Source organism: Haliaeetus albicilla, chromosome 24 (genome assembly GCF_947461875.1).
Source record: "Haliaeetus albicilla chromosome 24, bHalAlb1.1, whole genome shotgun sequence".
Lineage (NCBI taxonomy): Eukaryota > Metazoa > Chordata > Aves > Accipitriformes > Accipitridae > Haliaeetus > Haliaeetus albicilla.
Window position 1 is genome coordinate 5,641,799 of NC_091506.1, and position 22,916 is coordinate 5,664,714.

General features: G+C 43.2%; 1 protein-coding gene across 8 annotated transcripts in view; it reads left to right on the forward strand.

Moving 5' to 3' along the window:
- The window catches only part of FOXP1 (forkhead box P1), a 391,683-nt gene that overhangs the window by 309,693 nt on the left and 59,074 nt on the right, over positions 1 to 22,916 (forward strand). For 6 of the 8 annotated variants that reach the window (XM_069811850.1, XM_069811849.1, XM_069811847.1 and 3 more), the window contains 4 exons: positions 4,701 to 4,838; positions 5,944 to 6,033; positions 11,517 to 11,676; positions 17,957 to 18,161. In XM_069811850.1, coding sequence (XP_069667951.1) covers positions 4,701 to 4,838; positions 5,944 to 6,033; positions 11,517 to 11,676; positions 17,957 to 18,161 — 593 coding nt within the window. The remainder of the gene's footprint in view (positions 1 to 4,700; positions 4,839 to 5,943; positions 6,034 to 11,516; positions 11,677 to 17,956; positions 18,162 to 22,916) is intronic. The other 2 variants (XM_069811852.1, XM_069811851.1) reach the window with 1 other exon arrangement.

Sequence of the window (22,916 nt, forward strand, 5' to 3'; positions counted from 1 at the left end):
CAGCATTGCAGTTTCTGCCTGAATAATTCTAACGGCGGCATTTTTTTGTTGTTATTTTGGAGGATGAAATGCTATGCTGGAAATGTTTTAGTCTCAGGATGGAAGCAGGTCCTGCCTTCAGCACTTCTTATTTTGCTGGGCTCTGCTCTGGCTTGTGGCATCGTGCTTCTCTGTTTGCCGGTGTATCAGTGGTTTATCTTCTCCTGTGGCATGAGCAAAGCTGTTTTGCGTTGTTTCGGCTGAGATTTTTTTTTTACATTTCAAATATATTGCACATAATAGCTTTCTAATAAGACAGCTCAAGTTAATTGTTTGGTTTTGCCTAGCCGTATCTATTTTTATTTGTAGCCTGGTATTTTTAACTGTTCCTCAGCGACTTGCTCTTTCTGTGTTGAGCTATGTTTTGCTCCGTTTAACTTTTATCACAAAATCTTTAACCGAAGGTTTGCTGTTTGGAAATCCAGGGTGCTTGGTATGAGGTCTTACTGAAATCAAGTTTGAACATACATCGCAGGAGAAGAGGATTTTCTGGCAGAGTTATTCTTTATGAATTAAGGAAATCCTCCCCATCTTCCATGCATGCCTGCTAACAGTTAACAGGACCACAACCGTATCCAACACTGAAAGCACGTTGTGTGAAAATGGCATTCTTTTTTTTTTTTTTTCACTTCATACAAGATTAAACTACTTGAAATTATTTAGCTAGTATTTAATTATATTAATATCACTGAAAATGGGGGAATGGAGATGATTAAATAGGACTAAATCATTTTCATCCCCGTGACCCTTGTCTGGGTTGTATGGAGGAGTGACAAATGCATCCCTGCTGTAACTGGGTTGTGAAGTGAAAGGTGAACTTGGCCCAAGTTTGTGCAACTTTTCCCTTGGTCAGTCTGACCAAAACACGGCGTGTTTGCAGAGCTTGAAACTGGGGGTAGCGGAGGGGACCGCGGGGGCCGGGAGGGCTTTGGGGGATGCAGAAGAACAGCGGGCAAAACCCTGGGAGAAATAGTGTCTGAAAACAATTGTGAGTATTAAAGACATTTTTTGCCGTTGATGGTATTAGCATGTCAGCAGGTCTATACTAGTACAGCTCCGAAAGCCAAATTGCAGCTGTATTTTTACCTTCACTGCCAGGCTTACATGCAGCTGGGTATCTACCACACCCTATTGTTATCAGTCAACAATACCAAAAGTGGTTCATTAATCATATCAATAACAACAGTCGTGTTTCATGTGGAAAACAGGAATAAACAACTTAAAAAAAGATGCTCTGCACGCTAACTTAACATTCTTTAAGTATATCTGCCAGTAGTTTAATTTGAACTTCAACTCCCTGAAGGCAGTAAGACAGAATTATTTTAGTTCTTCATAAACTGCCTTCTGTGATTCATTGTTAACTCATAAAACACGCTCATTTTCATGTACTTAAACAGTTAAGCCATTTTTAAAGTTGGTTTGTAATTTTTTTTGGCAACACATTTAAGTTGACATCTGAGAGATAGAAATCTAAGATTAATTTATAGCCTTCAGTTTAGGTTTCATTTACTATCGGACAAAATATCAGAAATAAATATTTTTTATCTAACGTAATGTAAAGTATATTGCACAGTGTCTAAAATAAAGTTTAGTTTTGACTGAATACACTCAAAAAGGGACCCATAAATATTAGAGAGCTGTAGTTAAGAACTTACATGACTGTTTTAAATACTATTGATTTAAACCACTGGCTAGATTTTATGAATCAAAGTGTAATTTCCAAGCTTTGGCTATATTTCTCATCGCTAAAGCACTCTCTCTTGTGTGCCTTTAGCAGCTTTCCAGACATTCAACACGGGATTAAATGATAGTAGTTACAATGATCAATAGGTTAAGACCGGTACAATCACTCTTACCGCTAATGACCTCGGTAGTAATGGGTAATAAAGTGTGGGCTATAATAGCCTATTGCTGGTGCTGCATGCCCTTTGATTCCTAGTATTACCAGGGACTAGCTACATGAAAAAGTTGGACGTTGGGAGTTAAGAGAGTGGATATATAGGCCATCATTCTTAACTATTTCAAGTCCTCAAACCGTACATGCGCCCACGCCTGTCTGGGGCGCGCGTGTCGTTTTTAACACGGTAGTTTCTGCTTTATTTGAATTTGTTTGTAAAAGGTTTCCATGAGGTGCTTTCGTGATAAGCTGAAGCGCAAACTTTGACTAAATGTGGCTGTTAGCCGTGTTTATAAATGGAAGGCAGGACCTTCTTTAGGGGCACAGATGTGGTGTGAAAATGTGGTTTCAGATGGTAAAATGAAGTCGAACGGATCAATGCAAACTTGTACTCCTAGGCATGCCATATATATATATAATTCTTTTTTTCCTTGCTGGTTAAGAGCTTCTGTTCTAGCAAAGAGTGTGCAGCTGGGAGATTCTTCACCGGAAGGTACGTGGCCAGTTTTCAAAGGTAGGGCCAAATCCTGAGATTTATCCCAAGATAAACATGCAAAAAAGCCATGGAAGTGAATGGGAGTTGTCTCTGCATAGCTGACGGCAGAATGCGGCCCTTCATATTAATCACCGATGTGTAGGGTTTACAGCACCCCACCCTATTCCTGTCCGTATCCCTGCTTGTCGTCATAAATCTGACTGAAGAGTATTTGTGTTGTCTATCTTCCAAGAAGGGCACAGAAAACATACTTAAACATGCTTCCTCTTCTGCTCGCCCTGTCCAACTTCAATGAAAGGTAGTACAAACCCGAGGGTAAAGTAAACTTCTCTGGGGATGAGAATAATGAAGGTGAGTCACGCTTCGGGGCGAAGATAGTGACGGCAGTATTTAATTAAATAATTTTCTACTCCCAGAAAAGTTTTTGAAGGACTACGGATTAAGATATTCTGAATTAATGGGATTACCCATCCTGGTGACTCGGTGTCCTCGGAGCTGGTCCCGCGTGGTGAGGCCGCGCCGTGGCACGGCGGCCGGCCGCGGGCTTTCCCGTAGGCGCGGGCAAGCGACGCCGGCCACGGCAGAGCGGCCGCTGGCTTTGGCGAGACTGGCGTTTGACCCGTAATTAAATGTCCGTTCGCCAGCGTCCACGCCGGCCTGGACCACGTTCGATAGGTGGGAACACGCCGCGCCACGGGGAATGCGCGCGGGACCTCGCCGTGTCGGCGTTGGTGGGATGTCGGAGGCGTGCGAGCCTTTGCGAGACTTTGCTCAGACGAATGTTTTCAAGGCAGCGCCTGGCCCTGGCACACAACATGTACACAACAACACGGGGAGATGTGCGGTGTACATGCGTCTGACCTTCAGGAACCATTTTTAGTTCATCAAAATTAGTGATGCTGAGAAATCAGGACATCAGTGCATAATGACTGTGAAATTAGGAATGAGAGCTTGCTATGCAAATGACAGGACAAATCATGTGAAAAAGTCAAGATAAACTGCATATTAAGACATTATGTTACATAAAATTAATACTGCATTTCTCTCTTGCTTACTGCTACACTGGAAGATTTTTTTTTTTAAAATCCTTTATCTTCTGATCAGCTATTGTCTGCTGATTTTTTTTAAAAAGTGGTGCACAGAAAAAGTGCTAAACATATTATTACCTTTTATTGTAATACATGAGATGACAGGAGATCCTTTTTAGCAAAGTATATCCTTTACTGCTTTTAGTTTTGTGCTGTCATGTATTTGATTTGAAACTATAGAAAAGTAAGGTGCTCAAATATTACTGTTAAAACTCATATGGGTTTTGTCTTTTCCTCTATTGTGGTTTTTTTTCCTCCTTTTCTTTTCCTTTTTTGGGGTGGAGGATAGAGGGGTGGGTTTCTAGGGAAATAGTCTTCTTGCATTACTAGGACTGACAAAATGGTTCTCATGTAGTCTGCAAATTAAACACAAGTGCAGTGATTATTTTGAATAGCTAAATTACATTCTAGAAAGCTTGCAGAATTCATAGCATTGTCATTAGGTATCCGCTTGAATACAATTTGTGTAACCTTGGCCAAGACAGCCTGTCATTTTAATGTCAGTGTTTTATCTGAACAAGACATCATCCTTTCAGATACAGTGTACAGGTTCCTTGCAAAGATGCCCGTGCAGAAACGTGTTAACAGTTGCAAATATGAAATGCTATCAAGTTCATCACTGTAGCTGTTTGTCACTGAAATGTCATGGAAAGCGGCTTTTAATGGTATCTCACATAATACGAAAGAATTGAAGACATCTGTATGCTGGGTGAATATGGAATGGTAAAGACATCGTGGTAGGGCCTTTCTGTTAAAATTGCATAGGAGTCTAGTGCTGTTATTCACATCACTGAGCCTTCCTTCAATTTTCTTAAAAACCTGTCGTAATAGGGTCTAGATCCCATCAGCGCGGGATACTCGGCTGTTGGATTTCTCTACAGAAGGCAAGGGCTTTCTGGGAGGGAAAGGACCCAGTTGACATTTTCTTGTAAAAATAAGTAAATCTTAACAGGGTTTACCATACTGCTTGCTTTAAAGAATTCCCATCGCAAGAGCGTTTCGCAAAAGGGGAATTTAGCCGCCGGGAAAACGTGGTCGGTACCTCTGTGCCTGCCGCGGTGGGCCGTGAGGACTCTCTCGCCTTCAGCGCCCTCGACGCCAGGCGCGGGGATGGCGGGCGGCATGTCGGAGCCGTGGCGATGCGCTCTGACCCCCTCTTTGCTCTTCTCTCGCCCTTCAGGTTCCAGTGTCGGTGGCTATGATGACACCTCAAGTGATCACTCCCCAGCAAATGCAGCAGATCCTCCAGCAACAAGTGCTAACTCCCCAGCAACTCCAAGTCCTGCTCCAACAGCAGCAGGCACTCATGCTTCAACAGGTAATTGTTTCCTTAACAGCTGCTCAGGTGGCCCCTATAGATAGCGGAGGGCTTCGCCTCCCAAAATGTTCCCGGGGAAAGAAGCTGCCCGCATCTCGGGTCCGAACCTCGGAGCGCCTGTGCTCCGAGATGAACTGACTGCTCTTTTGTTTTTAATTCTAGAAATAGCTACTGGAAACAAATCCAGGGAGTAGTGCTAGGAGCGTATCCAAGATCAGCTAAATAATACAGATGCATATTTAAGTGTCAGGACTTCGGCAGATGTCCCTGTTGCTTTTGCCCGCGTCCCCCAGAAAACATGGCGTGCCCTGACTAATGGGAATAAACAAGGTAGTGGGGTGACTCTTCCCATTTTAGACCTTATTGTGTCCATCTGGAACCGTCAAGGACTATGGCAACGCTGGCAATAAAAGTGAAGAGGTTCGCAAGCCTTAATCTCTTTGATTTCAGCCAACGTATGCCGTGCGGTGTGTCAGTGTTTCTCACAGCCCGTGGTCCTTTTTCAGCTGAAAGCTGGCCACCGACGAGCCCCGAGGTCCCGTTACCGTAGGGTACGGCACAGCGGGGGCTTGCGAATCCCGAGCGGGCGTCAGCATCCACCCCAGCCCGACCTTACGTGCTCCCTCCTGGCTGCCACGCTCCCTCCTGCCCATGCCGGAGCGCTGCCTGAGCGGAGCACATCTGGGGAGCGGGGAGGAGGAGAGTATTTCCCAGGATGTCTATGCATGTATTGAACAACACTTAATACAGTCAAACCCTATCATTTAGAAAGCATGTGTGTTTCACAACAGAGATTCGCCAGGCTCTCTCAGCAAGGGCATTTTGGCTTTGTTGTTACAATCAAAGGTCATTCCTTGCCTTATTTTAATTAGTTTGTGTAGAAAATGGTATGTTTTTCATCAGTTCATTTTGGAGATTACTTTTCAAACGATAATGCCAAGAATAGTCAGTGTGCACTGAATTTATTGTTGAGTTTCAAACTAAAGGTCAGACCATTACAGATAAAAGGATGCTATTTTTCAAATCACAGTTTGTGTGTTACACCAAAAGGGACACTGAATTGGCTCTCCACTTTGTTACTTACCATCTTTCCTTTTCTTTGTAGCAGCAGCTTCAAGAGTTTTATAAGAAACAACAGGAACAGTTGCAGCTTCAACTTTTACAGCAACAACATGCTGGAAAACAGCCTAAAGAGGTACAGACAATACCCATTTTACTTTCAAACCACAGATCCCCGGGGACTGTCTAGTGGCTATTAAACTGTCATTCATCTTATAAATGATTGCACAACTGAACTGACTCTATCGGGTCTCAGCTTTCAGATTTAGAGTTATTGTCCTGTTTTCGCCTGTATTTTCCTGTGCTTTCCATTTGCTTGCTGCCACATATTTTATAGCAGGGGACCATGCCTTGATGTTCAGTATGAGTACTGGAGCAAGCATCTAGACTTGTATCTTGGGAGAGCGCTTTTGGAAGTTAGTTATGTTGGAAAGGGGAGGGGGCAAGGCAGCAGGCCCAGATACGGCCCTGTCCTCTCTAAACAGGGCAAAACGCCAAGAGACGTTGAGTTTGGGCTTGCCGTTTCCAACCGGAGAGGTTCTGGTTGCGCATTCCTCGCAGCATGGGCTTAGCAGGAGGGACCGCGCTGGAGCAGCATGGGTGGTGACGCGGAGGAGCGAGGTCTGAGAGGCAGAGGGAGCGTGGGAACGCTGCCCGTTTGCGCCGTGGCCGCGGGAGACCCCGCTCCGATGCCACCGCGGTCCGTGGCAGGAACGGGACAGGCCAGGGTAGCTTCTGCCTGCCCTTTAAATACACTTCCCTTGCAAAATACCTGTCACGTCCTAAACTTTGTTGATGTTGGTGTGCTTAAATTTAATTCTGCTGCAGTTACGTTTCTTTTTAAGGTGCCGAGTTCACCTCTCTAGTCACGAGGAGTTTGAGACTTTGACGTTTAATCTGACATCAGTGCTGGTTTAGGTAGATCCTAGAAAGCTGCCTCTTGGCACGAGGCGCTGCGTGATGTCCTGCCATAGCGGCAGCACTTGTGTGTCACTTCACGAGTGGTGCCGCTCGAAGCACGCACTGATTTCTGCACACAGACACACACACACCCCCTCTTGAAAATTTGGCAAATTGTGCCACCTGTGCCAAGTTTCAACCCAGAGCGAATTTTTCCAGCTGAGTTATAAACCCCTGAAAATAGGGGGGTTTATAATGGAAACGCTGACACAACCTTAACCATAGCGCGCTTACGGGCGCCACTATAATAAAAAGGGAACAGATTAAAAAGTGTCTAAAATGTAAATCTAAAGGACTAACAGTAATTAAAATGGAAATGGCACAGGGAGGGAAGGCATGTAATTGTGAGATATCACTGTGCAGAATGCTCTCAGCTTTGTTTTGCTGGCTGTTTTTCTAATTCAGTAGGGCTTACTCATCAGTGGCAGTTCAATGCGCGTTAATGACTCTGGGATGCAGGCATCACTCTGGACAAAGAAATGATTATTGTGCGGTCAAAAGAAGTTCAAAGACAAGAAGGGAATTTCAGTTTTTTCCTTAGAGATCCACATTCAAGAGCATATAAATTAAGCCAAATGTTAAAAACCACAGTCTGAAAGCTGACTTCAAAGTCACAACTCTCTAATTAATGAACTGCGAGCTTCAGTTTGGACAAGTCGTGGTTTGATGCGCCCATAAATCAACATGACAGGTCTGTTTCACAGTCTCAGACAGCGCTTGTCATTGAGTCACATCAGATGTAAACACAGCAGAAAAAAGAGGGAATATGAAGGAGGTGCAATTGATCAACAGAATTGGTAAAAACCCACTTTTGAAACGCATTATGCATGATCACAGGAAATGGCGATAGCCTCAAGAGGCTTTCTCCTTCTGCTGTTGCTTTTTTGAATCAGATTTCTAACAGCCTTCAAAAGGGAGAATAAGAATTATGGAGCTTCTCCCCTGTGGCTGGCAGGCAATAACCCCCTGTTGTTATTTTGTGCTTCTTTCTTTTCAAAGGCGTCAAAATTTAGTTTTTTAAAGATCTTTAACTCTATATTTGAAGACAAACAATAAAGGGCTGCCACTGTCATTCTTATCAGTTACCAGGGATTGTATTTTTTCTTTCTGTTGCCACTTCTTATTAACCTCTTATTTGGTCTATTAGACATAGTTTTGAATGCAAGCCTGCATGCTGGGAGAACATGAAAGTTCAGATGAGCTCAGAGGGCAGATAAAGAAATTTGAAGGGGAAAGTTACACAGCAGAATGAACGATAAAAGTTAACTCTTCTAAATTGCTGTTGTCAGACAGGAGAGCATCTCAGACACAAAGATGAGGGCTTGGAGCTTAAAGGAAAAAAAATACTTTGTGTTAAAAAAGACGAGAAGGGAAGTTAGACAATGTGATGGCATTTCAATATCTAACATACTGATTTACTGTGGTCACACTTCTGATATTACACTATCGAAAGCAACAATAAGAAAGGCCTCCTTCCTGTTTCAAGAAGAGCATTTTAACATGGTGGCTGTTAAGAGAACAAGGGGCCCAAGCCTCTTCAGCTTTTTCCAGCGTTTTGGGGGAGTATTTTTCCTGATGGTTTCAGTAGAGGCCCATTTTAACGATGCATTTCATCCCGCAGGTTTGCTCAGCCTAGTTTTTCCTGCCTTAAGGAGGTTATTCTTGCTAAATTAGTATGCAAGCGGTGGTCTTTTTTTTTTTTTTTATTTTTTTTTTTTCCCCCCCTCCCTCTCGCACTAAAAACTGACGGTCAGTCACATGGCGAGCGGTGCCGTGGTGGGGACCGGCGGCTGCCGTGCTAACGAGGGCCGAGTTTGTACCTTGACAGATGGAACAAGTGTATTCATGTACTGCATCCCCCAAGTCATTCTGTTAGTGCCTTGTCCTATTGTACTGCCGTGAAAGAAGAAAAACACAACAAATCTCCCAAGCCCCGCTGGTAAAAGGGATCCGACCCCCAAGCAGGATAACAGACGGACCCCCGGTACGGTTTCTGGGGGTTTTTTACTCGAGGGCTGCACGCCGTAGCAGAGGGTGAGCAGCGCGCAGTGCCCCGAGAGCCGGGGCGAGATCTCAGCCCTGCGCCCGTGGACGGGGCTGGCTCTGCCCCGGCAGAATCGGGTCCCCCCGAGGCAAGGGGGGCTCTAGAGCCACGGAGGGGTCCCGCTTGGTGCCGGGGTGCTGGCCGGAGCGGGTTGTTTTCCGAACAGGGCCGTTTGTCCTCCGGCAGTTGTGACAGTTTATGTTAGGCAGTAGGGAGTAACCTAAGAAAGGAAAACAGACCTTTGACAGAAGCTTTAGGGAGGGGATCAAAAATGCAAGTTTTATCAGGATATTTCAGCATTTTAACACTGACTACTGACCTGACAACAGGACTGCACTGAGACCTTTTTTGTATGCATTCAATTGTGAGAAGTAAACAAACTGCCTTGTATCCTGTGTTTGGTAACTGGGTGGGGAGCGCAGTTTGGCAACGTGTCTTGCTTTTAAATTCTTTCTTGGACAATGGGCCTTGTATACTTTTATATCCTGGCTTTTCAAAGTAGAGAGTGTTCAAGAGCTTTTCTTAGGATAGCCGAGAAGACAACCAAACGGGCATCAGTCAATTTATTATAAAGGTGGGTTGTTTTTTTTAAAAAAAAAAAACACCACACTAACTTTACACTCAGATGGCAGATAGGTAAAACACAGCTTACTGTAACGATTTTTATGTAACACCATTTATTACATATATAAAAAATACATATGTTAAGTATATATATTTAGAAAATGAATATTTATGGAGGCAAATGTTACTTTAACTCTTAATAGAACTGTTGCTGGGGCTTGCATTCATCTGGTGCTGCTGCAAACAGCTGCAACAACTGGATCTGTCTGAGCAAGCTGTTGCAAAGAAACAAAAACTCTCTGAGTTTCAGAATATCTAAACACCTATTTGTTTAACTGTGTTCCTGAAGTCCTAGATTTTCTTTGGAAATAAGATGAATTGACTTCATAAATAAGAGAAATAGGCTGAGTGACTGTCAGTACAGTCGTGGGTATAGAGTTGGTTGCAGTATTGAGGTTGGTGGGGCATGGTGGCCCAAGAAGGTGGGGGCCAAACCGCTGGCTGGTGTCTGTCAGTCCTGCAGCTCTGGTGGATTTTTTTTTTTCCCCCTGCTTGACACCAGCAGGGAATGGGGCCAGTGATCCCCTGGCTTGGTGTCAAGGAAGGGCGACAAAAAGCTTGGGATCTGGCTGGGGTTTGTTTGTCAAAGTATGCAGCTTTGTAAGAGTTAATTTTCTTTCCATAATTGTTAGCCATAATGTGTATAAGACCTCCACCTTGATATGATTCCTAGCAGATTAGGGATATTAGATAATTTCCTTCTATTTATTGTACTACTGCACTGTATTATCTTTCTATCACTCAGATAATTACTAAGGAAATCTACATTAATTTTTTTTGGCTAGCACAAGGAACTGCTAAACACTGGCATGATGTATTGATGTTTTACACAACAAAAGTTTTCCTCCTGTCATTGTACAATAAATAAAAAGATATTTATCAAAATGCAAAGCCTTTCATGGATTTTAAAGAACAAAGCAAATAAAATACAAGATGAGCATGGAAGCAAAACCTAGAGGCTTCCTTAACTGAACAAAATTAAGGACTCTGAAGCCTGGAGTACTGTACATATTAAACACTCACATTCAAGTAAGATGTTGTTTGCTAAATTATGAATGTGTGTAATTAAAATCTAGTGGCTGTTTCTATGAAAGATTTACAATGTTATTTCATCGTTTGTCATGGCTAATTAACAATATTAGATGAAGTTTTTCTTCTTCAAAGGTCTGATTTTTTCTCATTTATTTATGTCAGAAGTGATAAACAGAGTAGTTAAGAGCTTCTCTGGGTACAGTAGTGAGAAAAGCAACATGTTCTTTTACACCTCGAAGGTTCAAGGTTCACATCCCTGTGGAGTAAAGCAACTCCATCTTCTTTCTAGTGAGAATAATTAAAAATTTCAAAGTGCAGAAGTAGCAGCCTTAAATACAGCACAGAGTAATTCTGAACATAACAGAAAGTGTTGTGGGGCATGATGGATGAATAAGAGAGAGTAAGTACAAAATACCATAAATTCAGCCAGTTGTATTGTCTTAATAGTTGAGACAACCCTTGCATGAGCAAACAGAGCACAGTGCGGGGTTGGTTTTCATTACGTCTAAGCGTGATGTGATCGTGTGGTACGATTCTCACGTTATACGTGTTCTTTGCCTTGAAGAATTGCCCAGGACTTTAGCTGCCAGCAGGGTTTGCTTTACCCACCATGGAAATGCAGCCACTTTTGGGGCAAAACACAACCATGAGGACCAGGGTGATGTGGTAGCGTGGGCCAAGAAATGCTGTGTGCGTTTTTAATTGGGATGGCAGGAGGGATTTAGGTAGGATGGAAGTAACCACTGGAGGAGGGAATCAGCTGCAGCCCTGTGGCTAGCCCTAGCACCTAAGCGTGCCTTGGGGTTTTTGGTATGGGGAGGTGGGCTGGCTAGCTTGCCTTGATACCGGTTGACTGCAATCAGAAGTTGAAGTTGAGACAAGGAACCCTGTAAATCCTCTGTTAATGCTTTGCTCTGTGTTGACAAATTTGGTTTTGTTTTTTTTTTTTTCTTTTCCAGCCCCAGCAACAGCAGGTGGCTACGCAGCAGTTGGCCTTTCAGCAGCAACTCTTACAGATGCAGCAGTTGCAACAGCAGCACCTCCTGTCTTTGCAGCGTCAGGGGTTGCTAACAATCCAACCCGGCCAGCCTACTCTGCCTTTGCAACCCCTTGCACAAGGTAGGTGAGGAGTTTGGGACCTGCCAGCTGCCTGGCAAAATGATAACATGCACACACACGCACATAAAATTGTCACTCGGTAAGAGGGAGAGAGAGATCTCATAGGCTCATAAAATAACAGGCACAGAAAAATCCTGGCAGGCAGAGTGGGCATTGTAAAGATTTTTTTTTTTTTTTTTTGAGAAGGGCAACGCGGAAGCATGGACCGCTCTGGCTAGCAGGAGGCAGGCGGTTTGGAGTTCAGATTCAATTTGCGCAGCTATAGCCGGTCTGGCGGACTCGAAGCTGCTGGTTGTACTAATCTGGGCTTGAAATCCTTCACAGGAGGCATCTTAATCGATTCTTGGTGCTGGGTTCATGGCTAAGGGTAGTATGAGAGCAGCTTTTCCTTTTCTAAATATGTTACTTGGGCCCTTTCTGGTTCCAGCCTGGCGAGGAGCTGGGCACAGAGGAGCTCTGATCCGTACGCTGCCAAACTGTAGAAATTTGATTGCTCTTTGCTGCAGCTGAGAGGGAGAGGTGGCAGTGTCTCCTCTCCGTGCCTGTTCACACAGCCTTCGTTTCGCTGCCTGTGTGCATCATAGCTTCATTCCTCCCTCCAAACTGAGGCAAACTGGGATTAACTCCGTTTAATTTTAATGGTCTTATTGACAATTAGATCCTCCTACATCTTTATTCAGTTGTGTGCTCTGCAAGAAGCTAATGCTTTGCTGAGATCCCTATTTATTTGTTTGGTTTTTTTAAGATATTGATACATCGAAAGCAATAACTACTTAAAGCACAATACTTTTGGCAGTGATTATAACCTGGGGGTTTTATTCCCTCTTTTCCTCTTCAGCTGGAATTTATTTATTTTTATTTTTATTTTTTTTTAAACCTGGGTTTGTCTGCAAGCCTTGGGACATTTTGACAGACTTGCCTGAGCTCTGTCTGCTGCGATGATGGCAGGCTGTTCGAAGTTGGCATGGCTCAGGGAAGACCAGATCTTTCAACCATGATGCTGATATTTCTGAATAATCATGCCTTTCCTTCCCTTGCCCCATAATAAATTTAAACATCTACCTCAACAACTTGAGTCAGCTCAGGTTGAATGGTTTGGGCTCTTCAAAGCAGCCTTAGGGCTGCTACTAGTTACTAAACCATATAATGAGTTTACATTCAGCTCTATTCAGTTAAATGGGGGGGACGGGACAAAATTGCTTCTGTTCTTCACCCTCCTTTTTTTGCGTGTAGCCGCAAAAGAAGAGCGAGGTGGCTGGTGAATATTCAACTTGTGTGGATAAAGGGAGACAAAACTGGGGAGCGGAGTCTGCTTTGCCGTGTGGCTGGCGTGGTTTATTTAGGCTCATTTTTGCCAGACCCACAAAGGTATTTGAGCGCCTACCTCCTGTCTTGAGAGGGTAAGCTTTCGGGGACCTGACACCTCCCTCTGCAAGACTCAGATTAGCTTTCCAGCGTCCCAAAGCTGGACACCTGGTCTAGACTAGTCCTGTGGGTCTGGTGGGTCGGAGGCTGATGCGCGGGAAGGTGGTGCCTGGCTGGGAGCTGCAGGATCAGGCCAGGGGTGGTAGCTGGTCAGTCACCGTCGATGCGCGGTGTGATGGGGAGAAGGCATGACACGAGTCCGGGGAAAAGGGCACGTAGCCGAAATGCCATTTATACTTGCAAAATGTTGTAATGTGCATTAATTACGCTTCAGATTTATTGTTGGAAGCATCCCAGGCTGTTCCACACACCCGCCGGACTCAAGCTTCAACCTTTCTAATTTTTCCCACAGCTCCTATACTATTAAGCTGGCTCGGTAAGGTTCATTGTATAGTACATCAGTTAAGCTGTCCAAAGGAGGGCAATTGGGCAGTGACAAGACACGCTCATGTGTAATGTGAAAGAAATGAATGTGGTGATGCATGAAGTGTAATCTGTGCGGTAACACATCGGAGACACCAGTAGGTAATTCAGCAGTCGTGGCATTGATTGATATGGTTAGCAGGGTAGTGTAACTATTAGTCCTCGCAAAGAAACGTATTTAAAACCTAAGGGGTGCCGACTGCATGCCGGAGATGACATAAACATAAGCAGAAAGGGCTGGTTCTTGCAGGGAAACGAGCTGCGAGCGTGGGGGGCGGCTGGAGCCGGGGGCTCGGCAGCAGGAGGAAAGAGTAACTAGAGAATTCAGGCAGGTTGCAATACAGCACGATATTTTATTTTTTTTTATCAGAGAGACGATGGCTTAAAACTGATGTCATTATGAGGTTTAAATCAACTTTCTGCTTGCTTGAACATGGTCACCTGGGTATGGAGGTACAAGGACACAAAGAGGTTGAGCAACTCTGTTTGTCTTTGAGCCGGTGATACCTGGGGTTGGGAAATTGAGTTCCGTGAGCAGTAATCTGTCAACTGTCCCCACAACATACATTTTTTAAACCTGTGCCTACATTTTCTTTCATAATGAAGGGGACTAGTTGTCCTGAAAAATGCAATGAAGAGCTAGGGCTATAGTTTAAAATAATTGGTAATGGACACTTCTTATTTAAAAAAAAAATTACATATATCATGCCCTTTGGTTTTCAGAACAGTTTGCAAGACTGAGACAAATACTGTAAATGTGCATATAAAAAGAACTGAAATCCTCCCTCTAGTAAATGTAGCTGTGAAGTCGGTTAAAAGCATTTTGCTTTTATTCTTAAGCATCTGTAATAGTAATAAATGTTTCTAAGCAGAGAATGCTACTTCATAAGTGATATTTTTGTTATGTTTTTAAACTAATACATTGTTTAAAGCTGTATTTTGGTTTCATTTTAGTTTTTAGTGCTTGCCTATTGTCTTACACAAAATAGCACATCCTTTAATGTTATATTTGTGTAATCTTTGCTGCTTTGTATTTAGACACATCTATAATCTAGATTTTACATCTGTACATAGTAGCAATTTAAAAATAAACCACATTTCAGCAGTGTTCTGAGCTGCGAGAGCTAGATCTTTAGTATCTGCAAAATGAAACTGCAAATCACACTTGAGATCACCAGTGAGTGAAAATAATAGGACTGAGACATCTGGGTGCCTGATTGCTCCCGTAGATTTGGCAGTTTCAGGTCTAAATCCCGTTACTAGGACGTACAAAGTTGCAGCACTGGCGGTAGCGATCTCGGGTAATTGCAGCGCAGTTCTGGGAATCTGACTTAAAATTTAGCTCTCGCTGTTAACTGTTAAATGGTAAATTACATAATTTATTGCGAGTGTTCGTGGATCTATTTGACTTGCTTTTACCATTTCTTCTATTATTTTATTTAACCATTTTGCCGGGTGAGTAATGAGCATACCTTTCAGCTGCCCGGTCTGACAGGCTAGTTAGGAATTCTCTCCAGAATTATTCTAAAAGAACTAAATTTGGGGAAGGAGGGATAGAGGCTTCTTTAAAATCTTATTTTATTAATCAAGTGATGTAGTCATTTTCAAGCGAGGCGTTGTGTGCAGATGTGTATGACATCACAGTTAACTCTTTAAATTAATGTCACCCAGCCTGAAATCCTCCTTATTATTTCCAGCATTTTTTCCCCCACGCAATTGGGTGTATTTTATTTTTCTTTCAATATGCGGTATAGTTGTCATTAGTGCTAATATGAGTTACGCTTGTATAGGAAGTTAGAGCAAACACGTTGACTTTTAGAGGATCTACAGCGAGGTACGAATATTATGTGTATGTAACGCTTGCAAGATTTTCCTTGGGATAAAGCATTAGTAGATCTGGAAGTGACCGGGAGAAGAGGGAAAGGGGAGAGGAGAAAGGGGGACAGGGAGGGGAGAGTGAGTGCTGCCTGTCTCTAATTAAAAACCTGCAGAAATCCAGATAAGGGGGTGGTGGCAAAAAGGGGGGGGGGGGGGGGAAGCCAGTTATTCTTCCCCTATTTGCTTATTCTGGAAAATAAAAATAGGTGTCGACTCATATGGTCTCATATCAATATGTTATCATCAACAGACAAGTCTATTCACTATTGTTTCAATTGAGTAAACAGTGGTGTAAGGGTCAGCCGTGCTCACAGGTAATTGTTAGTGCGCAGACAGTCCTGTCAAGCGTGTTAGCTAAAAATACATCCTGCACTGTCACTTCGCAAGGTGTTTGAAAATAATAGCCCCAATACAGCAAAACAGGACATAGGCTTGTGTACTGACCTTTTTCTTTGTTTAATTTGCTTAGAGGTTTAATTTCAGGGGACAAGTAATAATTGAATATGTCTAATAACTAAATGCTCATTTGGGACAAAATCCATCAAAATATAATTGGCATTTGGGGCTGATGAAAGGAAAATGACGTGGCTTTAGAGAAACGGATGTGTCCTAAGAATATCTGATCACTTAATGTATAAATTGAAGCCTCTTTCATAATATATATTAATTGCAGATACTTAAGGATTTTAGCATTTTTTTGTAGTGAACCGTTACCGGAGACCAACTGTTTTTGTTAATGCTACTCTCGGAAAGGCGGGGAAGGTTATTGGTCTGTCGTGCAATAATTTACTCCTCTTTGATATGCAAACGATCCACGGTGAATATAAAAAAATCCTATCAGACTCATTTCACAGTTCTTAACCACTTAGATTCTCTGGAGTCTATCGCCTCATTAGACCAGTGCTCTCCAAAGCTAGCATAATTAAAATCTTTAACAGTTTAGCAAAGTAAAGATGTTTGGCTGATCACGTTGAGATGATTATCTATCCATTGTATTCTAAATGACAAAAATAAATTAAATTTAGACCTTGGCATTTTTTATTATGTGTTTCAAATGAATATAATGCATACTGCCTTTTTTTTTTTTTATTATTTTTTTATTTCAATACCTTAGGTTGGGTGAGATACACGCCTGTGTGAGCTGCTGCTATACAGTCAGAAAATGGCAGGTTTCCTTAGGATAGCTCCAGTGCTACAATATGGTGAAACAATGAACAGTCATCCAAACGATGATTTGGAAGCACAGTGATGAGAAACCTCTTTAAAAACACACAGGCACTGGCTTTTATTATTTTTTTTCCCTGAATATTTAAGTGATGCGTCTCTACTGCTAATTTTTTCCCATGGCCTTCTCTGAAAGAGCACTGAAATAGTCTTCAGTGAGAGAAACTTGACTTGTTTGATCATGTCACAAACATAAGCTTTATCCAAAAGCATGATCTCAGCGTGAGCCTGTGTCACGCTGACGCGCGCGGCTCCCCTTCCAGCCGTCGGTTTGGCCCACTGGAGTTTACAAAGTTTTCACTTCCATTATTTATTGAATGCTGTGTCCTAACCCTGGTGTCCATTTTGGCACAATTAAAACAATACTTTTTTTTTTTATGATTATTTCTTGAAGCTTATTTTATGTTTTCATTTTACTTTTGAATGGCTCATTAGCATTGATTTAAGAACTGACAGTAATAATAGTGTTACTTGTATAGAAAGTTACACAGTTTTTCAGTAGACACATCCATCAATTAAGTGAGCAGTTCAAGAAACCAAAATTAATGAGAAAGATAGGTGTGTTAATGAAATAATCATAGTATAATCAATTTGACTGTTAAAATTTGAAAAGCATTTCAAGAAGACAATATGAATTCATAATTTATGTCTAAAAGTGATTAATAAAAACTGTATTTAATAACAAAGCTATTTGTCATCATTTAAAACTTAAGCACAAAATTAGTCATATTGTGGTTCATGTTGTCATAATAATAAAGCTGAGTATTTTTTTTCCTAAGACCTTCCTTTCTTTTAAAACCAGCTTAGAAAGTATTCACTTCCCTTTAAAAAAGAAAAAAATAAAATTGGGGGGCGGGGGGGTGTGTTGAAGAAATTAAATTTCTCCAGCTGACTGCCAAGTAGCCCTTGACCACCTTTGCTGTCAGCCTTGCTGTGAGCTCAGAGGGATTTCTGCCTGACTAGGGACTCTGGAATTGGACCCTCTGGTATAAAAATTACAAAAAATAGTAATAATTAACATGGTGTTTGGGGGGGGTATCGTGTTGTGTGGATCCACCTGCCCCAGAGGTTTTGCATCACGGTTTGCATTACACAGGTATTGCAGGTGTCACACCAGAAAATGTAGCAGAGTCTTGCAGTGTTCGGTATTAGCCTTTAGTTATTTAAAAAAAAAAAAAAATGCGCAAAAACACACACACGCATGCACACACACACACACACACACAAAACTAACACTAGGCTTTGTTTACTGACTCTTTGATTTAATTACTGTTTGAAGACGGCCGAATTAGCTGTTAATTGATTTAATTATCCAATTTGTTTGTTTCAGGCATGATTCCAACAGAACTGCAGCAGCTCTGGAAGGAAGTGACAAGCTCGCACACAGCGGAGGAGGCAGCCAGCAACAACCACAGCAGCCTGGACCTGTCCACCACCTGCGTCTCCTCCTCCGCGCCGTCGAAGACCTCCTTAATCATCAACCCGCACGCCTCAACTAACGGACAGCTATCGGTCCACACTCCTAAACGGGAGAGGTAGGTGCCGGCGGGATTTCCACCCGTGAGGATCTCCAAACGGCGTGCCGAAACGATGGCGAAATTGTTGGGAGCGGTGGCCAACCGCCTTGGCCTCCGTTTTGTCCTCCCCATCTTGCTCCGTCTGATTCTGGCGTGGTTGAATAGAGTCTCCACTGGGCAGAATATGCGCCTTTTGTTGGGATCTTTATGGCTTGTTAATTGGATCAATGTGGGCACAATTAGCTAATTAGAAGGGCGTTGGATAAGCGTATTGGGGGGAACTGTGAAGACCTTAAGCTGTGTTTTTGAGTTTTGCGTCACGGATGGTGTTAGTCTTGATGTGCTTTGGGTTTGCAGGCTGGAGGCGAGGGAAAAAAAATCTGTTGGTCAGTACAGGCTGCTTAACCACCTGTTTTTCTGCCAAATTTCAGTGCCCCATCTCATCTAACACGTTTGCCTTTTTTACTCTGTATTTACCTGCTTTCACGAGACAGGATAGGCATGCATTTACCAGGTTTCTCTAAAACAAAGTGGATTTTTTTTTTTTTCAGTGCTGATAAAATTAGCTAACTGGTGTTGTTTGGCTTTTAAAAGTGTGAGTTAATTTATACTTGCTAGGCTTGCATTGTTAAAAGAAATGGCTTAAATCAGGGGTTGTCTGTTGATGTGCTTCTTGGCGCAGGCTCTGCTGTATTCCAAAGGATGCTTTATTGCAGGTTTGTTTCTTTACACCCCCAGATTTCACTGAGGCGTGTCTAACAACATAACTTTTGCTTACGGTGAGACAGACGGTCCCAGAGGAGCTCGGGCCGTGGGTGCCAGTGCCTGCTGCGGCCTCGGCATCGCTGCCGGCGGAGGAGGAGGAGGAGGAGAAGGGTCTCCGGGAGCGCGCAAGCAGCGTGGGCGCAGCGGGGAGGGCAGTGCTTCTTTGCATTCAGGAGAGTCCCTTTGCCCATCTAGAAATGTTATAGCAGACGCTAGTGAAAGCTGGATTTTATGGAAACTGATGGCTTTGTCTTTCCGTCCTCCTTTCATTCATTAGAAAGAGGATAATGGAATTTTTAAGCCATAGAGTTTATATTTCTGGTGGTCTGAAAGTCAATTGATAGGGAAGCTATATAAATACCTCTCATATCTTTCTAATATTAAGAAAATAGTGCTGTTGGGAATAGATAGATTTTAAAGGAGAGCACACCGCTGTCGAAAGAACTGCTCTGTGTATGTGAGGCATCATTTTATATCCATTGCAAGGACGTGGGGGAACATCAGCGTATACATTTATAATGCATGTAAGTGTCGAGGACGTGGTTTTCACGAAGACTTCCATGGGACACTAAAACAATTTGATGTTTATTAAACAATTAAATTCCCTTTTTGCTGCATATAGAGCTGAACAAGACGGGTTTATGACTTTTCAATAAATTTTTTATCTATGTTTTTCTTACCAAGTATATAAAATAAAAACCCATGCAGTGAAATGGATCTTCTTTCACTGAAGAGAGGCATGTGCTGTCTGCTAATGGCAATCTAACCAAGGAAACGGTATGCCTTTGCTGTTTAGTTTGAAATGTAGTGGAAATACAGGAATCTGTTCTGAAGTAAGAATTTTCTCTGTGTGTACTGTCAAGCAGAACTGGAAATCGGTGTGTCTGAGTCCTGTAGTTCTGGCCTGGAGGCACTTGGGGTCTACAAACAAGGCAATACATATGTTTTTATTAGTAAAGTTCCAAATAAATTAATTAAGAAGGCATAAACATGCCACGGTATTGTTTGAGATTGTCTTAGTTTAGAAGACTTAAAATCCTCAGTGGTTGGATTGATAGCTGTATTGTTAAAGCTTGCCGTTATACTTCTCTTACGTATCTATTGAGTTCTCTACAATATCAAAATACAAAAATAGGTATATTTACGAATACAAATAAGAGAGCTATAGACTTTGCTTTATCTTGCCTCTATTTGGTACATGGAGGGTTTACGCCATCCATTTGCTGCAGTGATTGAATTACATCTTTATCCATAAGTAGAGCAGGAGACTACAGGCAGAAGAATGCCTACTGATGCACTTAAGGGTTTTGTTGCAGTCTCCTCAGGCACCGTGGTGCCTGCCTGGATTTCGTATGACACAGAAACTCCTCTTGTTGAGATGTGTTGCGCTGGTTTCCTTTCTGAAAGGGTATTTATCTACAGGCAGGGCGTTTGGGGTAGTGAGTGAGCAGTGAGGGAAGGGTAGCTGTGCTCCGCCATCAGGTGTATACTTGAAAGCTCACAGAAGGTGAAATTTTAGCGTATTAGAAAAGAGAGAGCGCAGGCACGAGCAGGGTTTTGGTATTTTTTTTAGTGCAAAGGTTAAGGCTAGAAAAAAAACATGGGTCTGGTGGGAGCACGAGTTTGCTAGACTTAGTGAGATCCATGTTTGTTCTTGTTCAGCACTGCAACTGAGCTTGCAAACACAAGGGGACTTGTGGAGGTGGTCCCGAGCCCAAGCTCGGGTCAGATGGGGCTGTCGAGAGGGCTCACAAGTGAGCTGTCAGCCCTTCCACCTCCCATCACACAAGTCCGCAGCTTGGGCTGGCCAGGGCAGGTTTTTGGGTTGTGGCTTCCCCCCGTCTCGTTCCTGCACCTTCTGTGCAACTGGCTGTTAGCTTTGGTCTGATACAACCAAGAACTATTTATTTAGATTTAAACAACAATAAAAAGCACATAGTAAAAGCTGTAAGTGTCCTAACAGTTAAGCACAGCCACATCATAACGACTGCCCAGCAGCAATAAATAATCATATACAGGTAACATTAACTTTTAGGGTGTGCTGTAAAGCTGTTTTTCCCCCCCTTCCTCTTGGGCTTTTGAGAAGGAGTGGGCTGCAGGAGGCAAGTTGCTTATGTGAGAGTTACTGTCGTCGCTGTCGTCTCCGGCACATGTCACCGGGGTAGTTCAGGCTGTGTTTTACGGGGTTCCTGAGCCCACAGGTCAGGTTGAGAGGCCGCTCGACGAGACCTGCGAGACAGGAGGCACTCGGCTGACCACAGAGGCACCTGCGCAAACGTCATCGGGCGAGCAGCAGGTCTGCTACACGTCTTGGCTAAAAACACGTTTCGGTTATAAACAAGGGGTTTAAAATAGCAGGAGAAACAGTCATTGGGTGCTTGGCATGCCCACGCGTCGCCGTGCCGCGAGCCCAGCCTCGCAGTTGCGCACAGCAAAGCTTTAGTCCTGCGCAGGCTGCGGGGACGCAGCTCTGGAGTCACCAGTGACGCTGGCCACGCTGCGGCTGCGTGGGGCTGCCACGCTCAGAGCTGAGTGACAACAAAAGTTCTCCTTTATGGCGAAAAAGCAAACGGCAGGTGGGTGGCCAGAGTCACCCCGGGATGTTTGAAAAGCAAAAATACGTTCAAAAGCAGGAGGCATCCTCCACTCCTGGGCAGGGGCTAGGGAGCATCGTGGTGCTGCTCTTGGTTTCTGCGTGCTCTGTGTGTATGGCTTCCACAGGAATGAAACAATTCCAGCTATAAATAATGGGTTAATGCTTTCATTCATTTGGGCTTTAAATGTATATTACATCTATGCTTTTGTCCCACATTTCGCCCGGTTTCTGTAAGTAGCGGCAGCAGCAGCTCTGGGGTTTGGTGCACAGCAATCTGTTAAGGAGATAAATAATCTGCTTTGGCATGACACTCCTACTCTCCTCTTTAATTTGTCTTACACAAGGAAAATTATAATTAAATCATTCAGGGTAAACCCTTGAGTGTAGAGAAGGAAAAAACACACTTTGGTAAAGATTGCCAATAGAGACCAACTTCCCTGTTGTGCCGTGCAGAGACATTTATCAATATTCAGCACTATTAAAGAGAGAACATTTCGTGTGATTTGTGAGGCGGATGCCAAAGCTCAAATCAAGGCTTGTTAAGATCCTTTCCCCATGCAATCATGGGCATTCAGCATCATTAGAATTCAGCACTGACTGTGTGTTTCATGCTTTGATTTTACTCAGACAATTTAATAATGTTTATTGTGCTGATTATATATATAAATTCACTCAACGCAATAAACATACCTCAGTCATCAGTACCCTAAGGGAAATATTTAGTTATAGATACTTGTATTCACTCAGGATAAGCGAAAGTGAGACCATCAACCAGCATGCAAACCTCTCATCATCTTATCAGCATTTGGGTTTCTTCAGTAACAAGCATTTTCTCTACACAAATAAATAAATAAATAACAGGAGCCAGTTAAGTACATCTGCTGTGCTTAGAAATGTCAAGGACAGTACCCGCTTTCCATCTCATTCCATGGCATCTTATTTGGGGCAAGCTTGATTATTTTCTTAAGAAAGACAGCAAAACAAAGCAGGTCGATACCCAGCTGCTTTAGGTGACTACTAACTTTATAACCTGATGAGCAGTGGGCATCCTGAAACGATGCATCCTTGGGAATATTCCCGATATGGGTAGGCTTGGAAAAGCAGAACGGTGCAGAATTCATCAGCGTTTTGCGGTGAGCGGTGGTTGCTCCAGCCTGGGCTTGAACTGGGAGGTCTGGGGGTGCCGTGGAGTGATGCGGGCACCTGCGCGCTGGTCCCATGCCCTGGCACCGTCCTGTATAGATGGCAGCAGCGACAGGATGATGGAGGCTGTACGTAAACAAGTGAGTTAGTGAAGGTCCGGACCTGTTAATTTAGGAAATGCATCTGTTTGCAAGAGGTAAGGTGAAGAGTTGGAGGTAAAGGCTGCATGTCCAAGAAACCTTTCTCCATGTGCCAGCAGTCCCATGTTT